This window comes from Muscardinus avellanarius (assembly GCF_963383645.1).
Source record: "Muscardinus avellanarius genome assembly, chromosome: 10".
NCBI lineage: Eukaryota > Metazoa > Chordata > Mammalia > Rodentia > Gliridae > Muscardinus > Muscardinus avellanarius.
The window spans coordinates 17,128,872-17,144,751 of record NC_137796.1 but is presented as its reverse complement, the minus strand read 5'-3'; the positions used below and the strand labels follow the sequence as shown (position 1 = coordinate 17,144,751).

The window sequence follows — 15,880 nt, the reverse complement described above, 5'->3', positions numbered from 1 at the left end:
GCAACTCAGCGAGACCCGGTTTCAAAATAAAGAATAAAAAAATAGGGCAGGGGTTGTAGCCCCTTGGTTCCAACCCCAGAACCCCCCCCAAAAAAAAAAAAACCCCAAAAGATTTCACTAGAATTGGGCCAGCCTGATTTACTGGGGGCTGGGGTATAGAATGCCCTCCCCAATAGAATACTTGTACCAGTCAAATTTTGTAATTACAAATCTTTTTATATTTTGGTGGCACTGGGGATTGAACTCAAGACTCTTATATTACCAATTATATCTTCAGCCCTTTTTAATTTTGTTGTTGTTGTTGTGTGTGTGTGTGTGTGTGTGTGTGTAGTCTGGGTGTGGAACCCAGGGGCTTTTCTACCTCCAGGCTATACTCCCAGACCTATTTTATTTGGAAACAGGGTCTCACTACTGAGTTGCTGAAAGCCTCATTAAGTGGCTGAGGCTGGCTTTGAACCTGTGCAATCCTCCTCTCAGCCTCCCAAGCGCGGGGATTACAAGCGTGCGCCACCACGCCCAGCCTTCTAACTCTATTCTGAAGCAATATAAAGAACCAGACAAAAACACCACCTTTGACCTTTTTTTTTGGCATGTCTAACAAATTGTAATACATTATTGGTGAATTGTCATACATCTTAATGGGGACCTTGTGAATTAAGTGCTTAAGGGGTGTTTTACCCCCAAGCTGTACCCCAAGTCCTGTTTTACTTATTTTTTATTTTGAAATGGAGCCTCACTGGGTTGCTAAGAGTCTCAAGCTGCAGAGGCTGGTCTTGAACCTGAGATCCTCCTGTCTCAGCCTTCCAAGCACTAGGACTACAGGTGTGTTCCACCACACCCAATTTATGCTGACTTTATTTTTTGTGGTGCTGGGGAGTGAATCCAGGGTCATTCTACTTCCAAGCTACACCCCCAGCCCGATTTTTTATTCTTTATTAAAAAAAGAGTTTCACTAAGTTGTGGAGGGCCTAAGTAGCTGAGGCTGTCCATGAACTGTGATCTTCCTGTCTCAGCCTCCCAAACAATGGGATTACAAGTGTGCACCACCATGCCCAGCTTTCTTCTTTATTTTGAAACAGGGTTTCACTGAGTTGCAAAGGGTGTAAGTAGGTGAGGCTGTCAGTCAACCCAGATCCTCCTGTCTCAGCCTCCCAAGTACTGGGATTACAAGTGTGCTCCACAATGCCTGGCTTGACAACCATTTTAAAATGTAAAAAGTCAGCCTTTATATATATTCCCAAATTAATTATATTTAAAAATTAAATATATGACACAAAATACATGTGCAAATTGCCAAGCCAATAGCATTTATTGAATGTCTAGATATGAGATACTCATCAGGCCAATCTGAATTCTATGATGCCACCTATCGCATGTGTAACAATGGGGGGAAATTAACCTGTTTCTCAGTAAATTTGGCAGTAAAAGCACTTAAAAGGTTGTCAGGATGAAGTAATGACTAGCTTTCAGTACAGTGCATAACACAAGGTACACCTTTAGGCATATACTAAGGAATGTGGCATTTTCTTAGTATATGCCTAATAGAATGTCATAATACTATACTATATAATTACTGTTTTAATGTTTATGATAAGACTAAAACACTTAGAAAAGCAACAGGTCATCAGACTAGGGTCAAGTTGAAATGATCTGAGAACAATTCAAACATGCAGTAAGGTTTCAACATACGATTTCAGGGATTAAGCTCTGGAAGGTAATTTCTCTGAATATAATTTTCTATGTGCCTTTCTACCATATGAATAACTGAGGAAGGTTTATACACAACTGAATACAGATTACTTTTATTAGCAATGTTATTGTGGTTTTGTTACTGAAGGGGATGGCCTTAGTTTTGAAGGGAATCTTGTCTCTTGGCAGTCTAAAGTTTGGGTTTTAAATGAGATGCTTGCTCCCTCATGGAGGTATGGAGGGTAGGTGGAACTGAATGCTTCCAAACTTTTCATTAGTGAAGAGTGTGTTCAAAAACGTGTGTAGATACTATACATAAACATGACATTTTTCCCATCACATTTTAGGATTCCCATGTTGGCAGGAATCAATTACTGGTATTTGTAGACAATGGGTAGAAAAGATGGTTTCGGTCGATCTGAGTAATTCCAGTTTTCTCCATCTTCTGCTACTCTGAAGCCCCATAGCACCCTACCTCTCCCCAACCCCCCTCCTTTCTAGCCCTACTCCGGACGGGGTCTTCCTCTACCTTGGATTCTCCTCCCGTTATTGGTCCCCCATCTTCTCCACCCTGTCCCCTCCCACCCTCTTCACTAGATTTACAAACACTTCCCATTTCTAGTCCCGCCCACTTTCTGGAACTCCTCAATCCGCTTGCCCCCCTTTTTTCCAGCCCCCTCAGAACTACCCCCCGAGTTTTGCTGGAATCCTCCGCCAACACGTTTAGCCCCTCCACCTACCCTATCTCCCGGGGAAACTATTCTCTTCCCTCCCATTCTAGAAACTGCCTTCCGCCAACCCCCCACCCCGCCCAGTGGTCTTCCAAATCACCCTCCTCCCAGAGAGTCCTCTTTAAAGGGCCTTCCTCTACCACCCCCATTATCCAAATGGTTCCCAATCCTCAAGTACTTCGCTCCTCCAGCACCCCACCCCCCTTATCCCTAGGCTTCACTCCACCCACAAAAGAATCTGGGATCCCCCTCCAAACCCCCTCCACGTTCTCTCTCCCGGCGGCTTCCCTCGCCTCCATGATTTAAAATGTCCCCTGGAACAGACCTCACAGTCCTATCACCCCCCCAGCCCGCCCCACCCCCACGGAATCGCTAATTCCCGCTACTCTCTGGGTTTCAGCTCCGCTCCGCTCCCGCAAGCCACGCGGGCCGGGCTCCCCCCAACCCGGGGAAAGAGGCCCCTTGCCGCACGTACCTCGAGGCTCCGGGCCGCGCCGCCCCCTCCGCGGTCCTCCGCCCGCGCCCGGCCGCCCGCCCGCTCGCTCCCTCGCTTCCTTCCTTCCTTCCCCCGCCCCAGGCCGCCGCCTCCCGCCGCCCGGTGGGCGCCCCGCGCCGCGCCGCCGCCCCTCCCCCGCGCGCTCCCCGCCCCTCCGCTCGCCATTCTTCTCCGCCCGCCGCGCGCCCCGCCCGGCCCGGCCCCCTGGCTCCCCGCGCCCAGCCCCGACCCGGGCCGCGCTCCCCGCGGCCTCCCGCGCCCCCCGCCCGCGGCCTGACCTGCAATGGCGGCCGCCGAGCGCGGCGCCGCGCGGCCAACGGGCGACAACCGAACCTCCCGCCGCCGTCGCCGCCGCCGCGAGCACTGCCTGCGCACTTCCGGCCTCGCGCGCGAGCACTTCCGGGGCAGCCCCGAGGGCGCGCGCGCGCACGTGCGGCCGGCCGGAGAGAGGCAGCGAGGCGGCGGGCGCGCGGGGCCGCGGTGAGTGCGGGACGGGCGCGGGGCGGCGGCGCCCGGGGTCTCCTTGCCCCGAGCCGGCGGGGGTCGCCCCAGACCCGGGAGAGGGCGGCGGGAGGCCGCGCCCGCCCCACGCAGGGGTCCCGACCTCGCATTTTAGACGGGAGGGGCGGGCCAGGTCCGCGCCTCCGCTCAGTCGGGTTTGAACCTTGCCGGGGAGGTGCTGGGTAGACCCGGCAGCCAGAGCAAGCCACCACGTCCTCGGCTTCCTCCCTCGAGGAGCCCCGGGTCCCTGCCACCACGTCCTCGGCTTCCTCCCTCGAGGAGCCCCGGGTCCCTGCCACCACGTCCTCGGCTTCCTCCCTCGAGGAGCCCCGGGTCCCTCTCACGCCCCGGCCCCGCGTCACTGTCTTCGGTGGGGTGTGTTTCGCATACTTAGGGCTGGGGAGAGGTGCAGATTTCTAAAACACTCCGCCCAGCAGTTGGAATCCTAGAACTATGGAGTAGGACCTCTTTGCTTGTGTTCGTTTGTTTGCTGAAGCATCCTTACTCAAACCATCCTGAGCCTCTGGAGATGGACAGGTTCGTACACCAAGCAGGAAAGGTTTTAGACGAGATCAGGCGTGTTCAGGGTGATATGGCCGTAGACATTTAGGAATGGAGTTCCTTGTTTTGTTTTTTAACCCAGAACAGTGATGCTAGGAAACTGAATACATGTAGCACACTCCCAGTTATGTTTAATAATAGCTACTCCTTTTTTTTTCTCCCATAGGCATGGGTGAATTTAAGGTCCACCGAGTACGTTTCTTTAATTACGTTCCACCAGGGATCCGCTGTGTGGCTTACAATAACCAATCAAACAGATTGGCTGTTTCACGAACAGATGGCACTGTGGAAATTTATAACTTGTCAGCAAACTACTTTCAAGAGAAAGTAAGTCGTTTAGGAACCCAATTTTGTGTTTCTGATGTTAATTTTCTTCTTAGGTTCAATTCTACAATAACTTGTATGTCACTAGTGTTCAATGAGATGTGATTTTCTACCTCTTTGGGGTTTAAAACTACAGAACTTCTGTAGCAAATATGAGATCTCTTGCCTGACTGGTGAGAAAGCTGTGTAATGTTTAGAAAGTTCCTTATCAAGCCCGGTGTGGTGGCACACACTTGAAATCCCAGCATTACAAGAGGCGGTAAGTTGCAGAGGACCTTACTAAGTAGCTGAGGCTGTCCACGAACTGCAATCCCCCTGTCTCAACCTCCCAGATGCTGAGATTACAAGCATGCGCCACTACGCCTGGCTAGTGTTTTTAAGTAACTAAAATTTCAGCCTGGAATGATATAGAAATGTCTAATAGATATTTTCTGATAGCACCAAACCTCACACTGGTTATTTGTAGGGAAGTAATTTTCACTGTGATACCTGTGACCACTCACTGCTGGTGGCTGATGAATTGATGGCTGGCTAAGTTGTGATGTTCTTATAGTTTTTCCCAGGTCATGAGTCTCGAGCTACAGAAGCTCTGTGTTGGGCAGAAGGACAACGACTATTTAGTGCTGGACTCAATGGAGAAATTCTCGAGTATGATTTGCAGGCGTTAAATGTCAAGTATGCTATGGATGCCTTTGGAGGACCTATTTGGAGTATGACTGCCAGCCCCAGTGGCTCTCAACTTTTGGTCAGTAAGCAGTTATTGGTAAATCTCTTGTGTCCACTCAAATTTTCTTCTCTGTGCTGATAAGGAGAGTGAAGTTGTATTATATCTCCGATCTTAGCTGGGTCCCAATAACCCCAACCACAAGATTGGGATTATTACTAAGGACTTAATAACCCTTTGCCATTTGTTTCCTGTTTATTTATTAATTAAATGAGAAGTCAATTCATTTCTGCACTTCCCAAGTTATATACTCTTTGGAAATGAGAGATGTAGACACTATGTTGTGGTATGCTTTGTTTTTTATGATTTTTTATTTTTTATTTTTTTTAATTTTTTTTAAATTTTTTTCCCAGCACTGGGGATGGAACCAGGGGCATTCTACCTCCAAGCTACACCCCCAGCCCTGTTTTTTATTTTTTATTTTGAAGCAGGGTCTCACTCAGTTGCAAAGGGCCAAAGTAGCTAAGGTTGAATGTGAACCGCTATCCTCCTGTCTCAGCCTCCCAAATGCTGGGATTACAACTGTGCACCACCATGCCCGGCTGATAAATTTTGCAGTACTGGGAATAGAACCCAGGGGCAGCTGGGCATGGTGACGCATGCTTGTAATCCCCGCACTTGGGAGGCTGAGACAGGAGGATCGCGCAGGTTTGAAACCAGCCTCAGCTACTTAATGAGGCTCTCAGCAACTTAGCGAGACCCTGTTTCCAAATAAAATATAAAAATAGGTTTGGAAGTATAGCCCGGAGGTAGAAAGCCTCTGGGTTCCACCCCTAGTACCACCAAAAAAAAAAAAAAAGAGCCCAGGGGCATTCTATATCCTAGCTTCAGCCCCAGCTCTGTTTTTTTATTCTTTATTTTGAAACAGAGTCTCACTGAGTTGCAAAGGGCCTCACTAAGTAGCTAAGGTTGTCCACAAACTGCGATCCTCTTGTCTCAGCCTCCCGAGTGCTGGTATTAGAAGTATGTGCTACCACACCTGGCTTTTTATAAATTTTTATTCAGAACCACAGCATAGTAAATCTTTCTGTAGATTCACCATGAACATATTTGTCTTAAAAGTTCTGAGCCAGGTGTGGTAGCATATGCTTATAATCCTAATATTTGGGAGGCTGAGACAGGAGGATCAAAGGTTTGTGGCCAGCTTCAGCAATTTAACAAGGCCCTTCACAAAAATAAAAAAGAGCCAGGCATGGTGGCACACGCTTGTAATCCTAATACCTGGGAGGCTGAGACAGGAGGATCTCAGTTTCACAGCCGGTCCCAAGTACTTAGTGAGGCCCTCTGCAACTTGTGAGACCCTATTTCAAGATAAATAAGAAATAGGGCTAGAGGTGTAGCTTGGAGGTAGAATGGGTTCAGTCTCTAATTAAAAAAAAAAAAAATAGGGTGTGGGGTATACCACAGAGGTATAATGTTCCTGTGTTCAATCATCAGTATCGCTCCACAGTACCCCCCCCCATATACACAGGTTCTGTCAGGCACAGTAGCACATGCTTATAATTCAGTACTTGGGAGCCTGAGACAAGAGGATCAACAGGCTTGAAGAAAGCCTCAGCAACCTAGTGAGATCCTGTTTGAAAGTAAAAAAACAAAATAGGGCTGGGAATGTAGCTCAAAGGTAGAGAATGTCTCTGGGTTCAGTTCCCAGTACCACAAAAAGAAATAACAGCTCTGAGAGTCCTTCAACAAGTTACCATGTACAACTGTGTTTCAGTAATGTTTCTCGATTTTGTTTTGTGTGTGTGTGGTACTGGGGGTGGAAGCCAGGGGCTTTTCTACTTCCAGGCTATACTCCCAGACCTATTTTATACTTTTATTATTTTTTGTTTTGTTTTGTTTTTTGCGTGTCTGGGCATGGAACCTAGGGGCATTCGACCTCCAAGCTACACCCGCTGCCTATGTTTTATTCTTTATTTTGAAACCAGGTCTCACTGAGTTGCAGAGGGCCTCACTAAGTAGCTTGGGCTGTCCACGAACCGCGATCCTCTGGTCTCATCCTCCCAAATGTTGGTATTACAAGCTTGCGCCACCACGCCCGTCTTTATACTTTTATTTGGAAACAAGGTCTCACTAAGTTGCTGAGAGCTTCACTAAGTAGCTGAGGCTGGCTTCGAACCTATGTGATCCTCCTGTCTCAACCTCCCAAGCGCAGGGATTACAAGCTTGTGCCACCATGCTCGGCTTCTCAAAAATTTTAATCAGAGACAGACTTATTCCACCTATTGTTGCCACTAGAATAGATGCTTTCAGACAATTATCTTTAATAAGTTATGGTTTTTATTATCTGTTGGCACTAACTGGTATAATATGTCTCCATTTAGTCCAGGGTGCTGGCACACACCTGTAATCCTAGTAGTTGGGAGGTTGAGACAAGAGGGGATCTCAGATTCAAGGATACAGCAAGTAGTAAGACTCATCAACCTAGTGAGACCCTACTTTGAAACAAAATATAAAATTGGACTGGGGGAGGGGTTAGCTCAGAGGCAATGCCTCTGGGTTTCATCCCCAGTAACACACACACACACACACACACACACACAGAATCTCCATTTAGGTTGTAAGGCTAATAGGGTTTTATTTAGGCCCTGGGTCCTTAACAGAGATGTTGTGAAATCCTACTTTTATCATATATGATATATAGGAATTGGGCCACTAATTAGAATGCTTAGTATTGGCCTACTTTCTGGCTAGGATATGAAATATATTTATACTATCAATTTCTTTTTCTTTCTTTTTGAAGGGGTACTCCAAGCTACATCCCCCCAGCCTGATTTTATTATTTGGAAACAAGGTTTTACTAGGTTGCCCAGGGCTTCCTTAAGGTGTGGAGGCTGGCTTTGAACCTGTGATCTTCCTGTCTCCGCCTCCCAAGTACTGGAATTACTAGTGTGCTCTACCACACCTGGCTTTACACTATCAGTTTCTTGATTTTAGCATTTTTTTTCTCAGCCTTTTTTCCAGGGTTTAAAGAAAAGTAAGTGTGTGTGTGTGTGTGTGTGTGTGTGTGTGTGTGTGTGTGTGTGTGTTCTCCCATAAAATGTTTATTGTCCTGTTTTCTACCTCTTGCTTCCCCAATAGGTTGGCTGTGAGGATGGATCTGTGAAACTCTTTCAAATCACTCCAGACAAGATCCAGTTTGAAAGAAATTTTGATCGGCAAAAAAGTAAGGGTGGTTTTTGTTGGGACAGTGACTAGCCTTAACAGGAAGTTTTGTTTCTGTGCCACTGGGGATAGGATATTTCCCATGGCTACAGGTAATGTTTTATCTATATGCTGATATTCTGTGAGTGCAGAGAGTATGCTAGAAGCCATCGGTCATTGCATAGCAATTGCGTAGCGTAGACTGCCTGGTTATGTAAATGGAAAGCCAAACATGCAAGGCTCATTTCTTATGGAAAGCAAGTTGGTTGTTACAACTTGGTTTTGTAGAGTTTTACCAAATGTGTATAAAGTTTTGAAACTAGAATTCCATCCTCAGGAGCTGTGGTTCTTAATCCTACTAGTGCATTCAATTTGAATAAGAGAGTTTTACAAATAACTGTCTGTGCTTGGGCTCCAGCTGGATGGATTGGCACTGACCCGCAGAGCAGGGACTGGGAATGGTTTCTATAAAGGACGAGGTAATAGATATTTTAGACTTTGCTGGCCATACCTTCTTTCGTCAAGTCTGTCGCTATAGACAAGAGCAGGCTCGGGTGCCACTCAGGTGAGCGGGCATGGCTATACTCTATTGAACCTTGATTAACAGAGGCCAGCAGTGGGCTGCCGTTTGCTCATCACTTCCTAGAGAGTAGTAACTGTTCTGTGTATTCCATGTCTATTAGTAATAGTATTCTCTGCTAATCAGATATTTTTAATATCTATTGAGTGTTCCTTATTAATTACAAAGGTGATACATGCTTTTTTAAAATGTCATATACTCAGCCTAGTATGAAATAGAAAATAAGTATCTTATGCTGCTCTGAAAGCAACATTTAAAAACTAATCTAGACACTTTTTATGTATTCATTTGAATAAATATGTACTGAGAAGTTCTTGAGCTTGCCTTGTTCACTGCAGACATCGTTGGTGTCAGTTATGCTAGTCTGCATGGCATTCCAGTTTTTAGTGTTCCATAATTTATTTACCCACATTCCTACTGATGTGTCAACTTATTTTTATAAACAATGCTGTAGTGATAATTCTTATACAGTCATGTGTAGTCATGTGTTGTTGAATGATGGAGATGCAATCTGAGAAATGTACCCTTAAGTCCATTATTGTGTGAACATTATAGGCTGTGTTTACACAAACTAAGAAGGCTGTGGCATTAGGTGGCAAAATCTTACAGGCCCGCCATCCTATATGAAGTCCATTGTTGGTCAAAATGACATTATGCAGCATATGACTATATACAGGTTTTTGGGCATTCGTGCAAGTATTTCTCCCCCAAATAGGCACTTTTAAATTTCATTATGTTGCTATTACGTCACCCTCAAATAGTTGTATATATTTTACTTCCATTAAACATATGTTATTAAAGTCAGCGTCACATACGTCGTTATGGATCCAAGGCCGTTCCTCATCTGTTATGGAGTAGTGCTTCCTAGGAGTGTGGTGACTTAGAGCTAGGTCTGTATAGCACTGAACAGGAGAGCTTTGCTGTGGATTGATGTGTGTCACTTTCTTTTTTGTTGTACAAACCCCAAGGTCGCATCCTGAGTCTCAGCTGGCATCCCTCTGGTACCCACATTGCAGCTGGCTCCATAGACTACATTAGTGTGTTTGATGTCAAATCAGGTGACTGTTTTTCCTCAGTTCATTGGGGATGTGGGTTTTGTTTGTCAAGATTCACATTTCTGGGTTTCAAAAGCTTAACTCCTTGTCATGCTTTCAGTACCCTCGAGAGCCTACCTGATCATCAACCTTCTGAGATGTCCACCATCAGTTTCACTTTTCTTGGACTACAGTTGTTGCTTGCAGGAGAATCTTAGTCTCTTGAATTCAGTATATTTCATAAGAATTCACAGCTGGACACAATAGCACATGCCATAATCTCAGTACTTGGGAGGCTGAGATTAGAGGATCACAGGTTTGAGGCCAGTGCATGTAGACCTTGTTTCAACATAAAAAGGGCTGGGAGTATAGGTCAGAGGTAGAATACCCCTGGATTCAATCCCCAGTAATACACACACACACACACACACACACACACACACACACTTCATGATAAAATTCATCTTTAACTAATACTACATTTAGTGAATGATCAGTAGAATATTTATTCATGTACTCCAGTCCTTGGTAAAGTCAGAATGTAAGATTTTGGTAGCATAATTGGTGAGACATGAGATCAGAAAGGTAGAGACCCAGTTTTTTTGTTTTTTGTTTTTAATACTGGGATTCCTAGAAAGCTTTCTCCGGACTACACTCCCAGACCTATTTTATATTTTTATTTGGAAATGGGGTCTCTTAAGCCAGCGAGGCTGGCTTTGAACCTGCGATCCTCCTGTCTCTGCCTCCCAAGCATGGGGATTACAAGCGTGCGCCACCACGCCTGGCCCTTTTTTTTTTCTTTTTTCTTTTTTTCTTTTCTTTTTCTGTGAGACTGGGAATTGAATCCAGAGGCATTCTATCTCCGAACTATACTCTCAGGCTGATTTTCTTATTTGGAAACAGGTCTTACTAGGTTGCCGAGAGCCTTACTAAATTACTGAGGTTGTCTTTGAACCTGTGATACTCCAGTCTCAGTCTCCCAAATTCTAGGATTACAAATGTGCATTACCACATTCAACTTTTTTCTTTTCTTGATGTAGAAAATTGGCCAATAGAATCCTCCATTGATAAGCTTGACTTCAGCTTGTTAGTTAGACATGTCTGTACTCCCATCCAGATCCAGAGGTAAACACATTTTTCCTTTTGTGTTGTTGTTCTAGGACCCCAACACAGGGCCATTCTACCTCCAAGCTTCCCTCCGTAGACCTTTTTATTTATTATCTTTGAAACAGCGTCACTGTTGGTTGCTGAGGGTCCCACTAATTTGCTGAGACTGTTCTTGAGCCTGTTATCCTCCTGTCTCAGCCTCCTAAGTCCTGGGATCACAGGCATGTACCACCATGTTAGCAGTTTTATATTCATATAGTCTAAGCGTTCCTTAGGATTAACTAAGGAAAGTAAGAGTCCTCCATTATCCCTTCTACTACAAAAGCAACCACTGAAACTTACTTGATTCTCTCAGTATTTATCCCTGTGCTACACCCAGCCTGCTTATAATGCTGCATCTCGATTTTTCAGCTCTACATCATTATTTACTGACTTCCACATCTGAGCCCGCTTTCTACTTGCTTTCACAGGTACTACACTTTTTCCTGATCTTTCCATATGCTTATGTTATGACATTGCTCACGTTAGTAGTCAGTATTTTCATTATTGAGGCTACTCACATATTAATAGTAAATTATTTTTTTTTCTTGTTGTGGTACTGCAGATGGAATCCAGGATCATCCTACCTCTGAGCTATACCCCCAACCCTATTTATTTATTTATTTTATTTTTATTTTTATTTTTTTGCGGGTCTGGGGATGGAACCCAGGGGCATTTGACCTCCGAGCTACACCCCTTGGCCTATTTTTTATTCTTTATTTTGAAACCGGGTCTCACTGAGTTGCAGAGGGCCTCACTAAGTAGCTGAGGCTCTGCGAACCGCGATCCTCCGGTCTCAGCCTCCCGAATGCTGGGATTATGAGCGTGCGCCACCACGCCCAGCTTTTATTTTTTATTTTTTATTTTGAAATAGGATCTCACTGAGTTGCAGAGGGCCTCGCTAAGTAGCTGAGGCTGGCTGCAAACCCAGATTCTCCAGTCTTAGCCCCCCCAAGTGCTGGGATTATAAGTATGCGTCACCATGCCTGGCTGTAAATTTCTTTTTGTAAATACTTTTTCTACTTTTTATCTTTTTTTTAGTGGTACTGGGGATTGAACCTAGGGCATTCTACCTCTGAGCTACATTCTTAGTCCTTTTTATTTAGAAAGAGGATCTAAGTTGCCGAGGTTGGCTTTGAACCTGTGACCCTCCTAATCTCAGCCTTCCAAATACTGGGATTACAGGAGTATGCCACTGCACCCAGCTTGCATATAGTTTTTGTTTGGTATCCTCCCTCTCTCCCTCTTCTTATCCTCAAATTTTTTCGGTTGTATAAATTTGATATCAAACACATCTGTAAGTTTTCTTTTCTGCCACTTTTATGTTCTTGAATAAGTCTTTCCTTTTGACTTCTCATCTGCCTTAGTTACTCTTGGCCTGTCATACAGTAATGAAATCTGAAACCCTGATTTTTCACTGTCCTTCTGGGGAGTCTTCTTTGCCTCTCTTTTGGGTAGGATTCCACATTTCCATGTTAGGAGATTTGCTGCTGTTCTGAGAGTTAATTTTTTTTACATATACAAAATCCTGAGTTTTATTTATTGGCTTTTTTTTTTGTGTGTGTGTGTGTGGAACTGGGAATGGAACCCAGGGGCATTCAACCTCCGAGCTACACCCCCTCCCTATTTTTTATTCTTTTTTTTTTTTTTTTTTTTTTGGTGGTACTGGGGTTCCTGGAAGCCCTTCTACCTCCGGGCTACAGGGTCTCACTAAGTTGCAGAGGGCCTCACTAAGTAGCTGAGGCTGTTGGCGAACCGCAATCCTGTTTCAGCCTCCCGAATGCTGGGATTACAAGTGTGCACCACCACTCCCGGCTTGCTTATTTTTGCAGTACTAGAGACTGGAATATTCTACTTCTGAACTACACTCCCAGCCCTGTTATATTTTTGATTTAAAAAATTTTTTTGGTAGTACTGGGGATCCAATCCAGGAGCATTCTGCCTCCAAGCTACACTCCCAGCCCTGTTTTTTCTTTTGAAACAGGGTCTTACTAAGTTGCAGAGGGCATCATTAAGTAACTGAAGCTGGCCGTGAACCTGCAATACTCCTGTCTCAGCCTCCCAAGTACTAGGATTACAAGTGTGTGCCACCACGTCTGGTGTATTTTTGATTTTTATAACAGAAACGCGCTAAGTTGCTGAAGCTGGTTGCAAATCTGCAATCCTTCTGAGTACTGACATTACAGGGACCATGCCTGGCAAACCTGAATTTTTTTTTTTTTTTTGGTGGTATTGGGGGTTGAACCCAGCGACATTCTGCCTCCAAACTACATCCCCAGCTCTATTTTATTTTTATCTTGAAACCGGTCTCGCTAGGTTGATGAAGGTCTCACTACATGCTAAGGCTATCCTTGAACCTGCAATCCTCCTGTCTTTTCTTTACCTCCCAAGCACTGAGATTTTAGGAGTGTCCCACCATGCCTGGCCAAACCTGAGGGTTTTTTGTTTTTGTTTTTGTAGTGCTGGGGATTGAAACCAGGGGCATTCTACCTCTGAGCTACACCCCAGCCCGATTTTTTTATTCTTTTCTTTGAAACAGGGTCTCATTAAGTTGCGGAGGGCCTCACTAAGTAGCTGAGGCTGGCCACGAACCCAGATCCTCCTGTCTCAGTCTCCCAAGTACTGGGATTACAAGGATGCGCCGCCACACCCGTCTTCAAACCTGAGATTTAAAGCGTGTTCCCTTCATCATTCTTTTCCCCCCTTGTTTTCTACCATACTGGGAATTGAGCCCAGGCCCTTGTAGTACTAGGCAAGTGTTCTATCACTGAGCTACGTCATCTCCCTGTATCCTTACTGTTCTGTGGTGCTGTTTTTTTGGTGTGTGAATCAATTGTACTGGATACATGAGGGAGTCTTTTAATCCATAATCAGTTCTGGAGGAAATTCTTGTAATTATATTGTAGATGAGTTTATCTTTCTAGAATTTATTTATGTATTGGTTCTTGTAATATTCTTGTCTATATCTTCACTGTTTTTATCTTTTTTATTTTTTTACTATGTTTTAATATGTTCATGATGTTTATTTCCTTTTTTTTTTTTTTTTCAGTACTGGGGATGGAACCCAGGCGCATTCTACCTCTGAGCTAAACCCCCATTCCTATTTTTTATTTTAATTTTATTTATTTATTTTTTTTTGGTGGCACTGGGAGTGGAACCCAGGGGCTTTTCTACCTCTGGGCTTTACTCCCAGACGTATTTTATAATTTAATTGGAAACAGGGTCTCACTAACTTGCTGAGAGCCTTACTAAGTAGCTGAGGCTGGTTTTGAACCTGTGCGATTTTCCTTTCTCAGCCTCCCAAGCACTGGGATTACAAGTGTGCACCACCACGGTCAGCTTTATTCTTTATTATCATTATTATTATTATTATTATTTTTGGTGGTACTGGGGTTCCTGGAAGCCCTTCTACTTCCGGGCTACACTCCCAGACCTATTTTATTTTTGGAAACAGGGTCTCTTAAGCCAGCATGGCTGGCTTCGAACCTGTGCGATCCTCCTGTCTCCACCTCTCAAGCGTGCGCCACCACGCCTGGCTTTTATTCTTTATTTTTGAAGGAGGATCTCACTGAGTTGCTGAGAGCCTCACTAAGTAGCTGAGGCTGGCCATGGAACTGTGATCTTCCTGTCTCGGCCTCCCAAATGCTGGGGTCACTACCACACTCAGTGAACATGTTTCTTGATATTTATTAATTATTGTGGTCTTGGGATTGAACACAGGGACATTCTACCTCTGAGCTACACCCCCAGGTCAATTTTTTTTTATTTGGAAACAGGGTCTCATTAAGTTGCCGAGAGCCTCACACTAAATAGCTTTTGCTGGCCACAAACCTGCCGTCCTTCTCTCTCAGCCTCCCAAGTACTGGAATTACAAGCATGTGCCACCATGCCTGGCTCTGACTTGATGTTTTACAAATTTTTTATTTATTTTTGTGTTCCGGTACTGGGGATCAAACCAGGGCCTCAAACATGTTAAGCAAATGGTCTACCACTGAGCTTTAGCTGCTGAATTCTTACTTATAGCATTCTTTTTGTTTTACTTTATTCATTCATTCATTTATTTTGTGGTACTAGGGATTGAACCCAGGGCTGTTCTGCCTCTGGGTCACATTCCTAGGCGTTTTATTTTAAAACAGAGCCTTTCTAAGTTTCCACACACTGTGCTCAAACCTGTGAGTCCTCTTGTCTCGGCATCCCAACTGCTGGGCTCACAGCATGCCCAGAATACCTTGGCTCTCTTTTTGTTTTATTATACACAAACTCTTCTTTTCTTTCTAAGGCTGTATGTTTTCATCCTGCCTCTTTCTTCCGTGTTGCTCATTTGTTCGTGTTTCTGCTCATTTGGCCTGTGCCTTTCATATTAGAGGCTTTCTGCGTCAGTGGAGCCTACTGAGCATGAGCTTTACTGAAGAATGATCTGGCTACATTGTTGGGGAATCTTCTGAGAATCGATCTTTATTTACTTTTTTTTTTTTTTTTTTTTTGCAGTACTGGGGATTAAACCCAGCGGTGTCCTATCTCTGAGCTATACCTACAGCAATATATATTTTTTTTCATTCTTTATTTTGAAACAGGGTCTCACTGAGTTGCAGAGAGCCTCACTAAGTAGCTGAGGCTGGCCATGAACCCACGATCCTCCTATCTCAGCCTCCCAAATAATGGGATTACAAGTGTGTGTCCCATCACACCAGTGTCCTGGCTATCAGTTTTCTGAGGAGAAGAAAATGGTATTCTCAACATTAACTTACAGTTTTTCACTTAATTACTTTTTTTGTACTTCAGATTGAGCCCCAGGGGCTTTCTACCTTTGGGCTATACCTCTACCCCTTTGTTCTTAAATTGAAACAATTTATTGCTGAGTTGCTGGAGTTAGTCTTGAACCTGTGATCCTCCTTTCTCAGCCTCCCATGTACTAAGATTACAGGCATGAGCCACTGTTCCTGGCTTAAC

The 15,880-nt window shown here is 44.6% G+C and overlaps 1 protein-coding gene across 1 annotated transcript in view; it reads left to right on the top strand.

The window, feature by feature from the left end:
• Positions 1-3,199: 3,199 nt before the first annotated feature.
• The window catches only part of UTP4 (UTP4 small subunit processome component), a gene marked incomplete at both ends in the record, with an annotated part of 45,166 nt that continues 32,485 nt past the window's right edge, over positions 3,200-15,880 (top strand). The window contains 6 exon segments of the mRNA XM_080702928.1: positions 3,200-3,302; positions 3,305-3,400; positions 4,199-4,305; positions 4,856-5,047; positions 8,108-8,192; positions 9,719-9,808. Of these exon segments, the coding sequence (XP_080559054.1) occupies positions 3,200-3,302; positions 3,305-3,400; positions 4,199-4,305; positions 4,856-5,047; positions 8,108-8,192; positions 9,719-9,808 (673 nt within the window).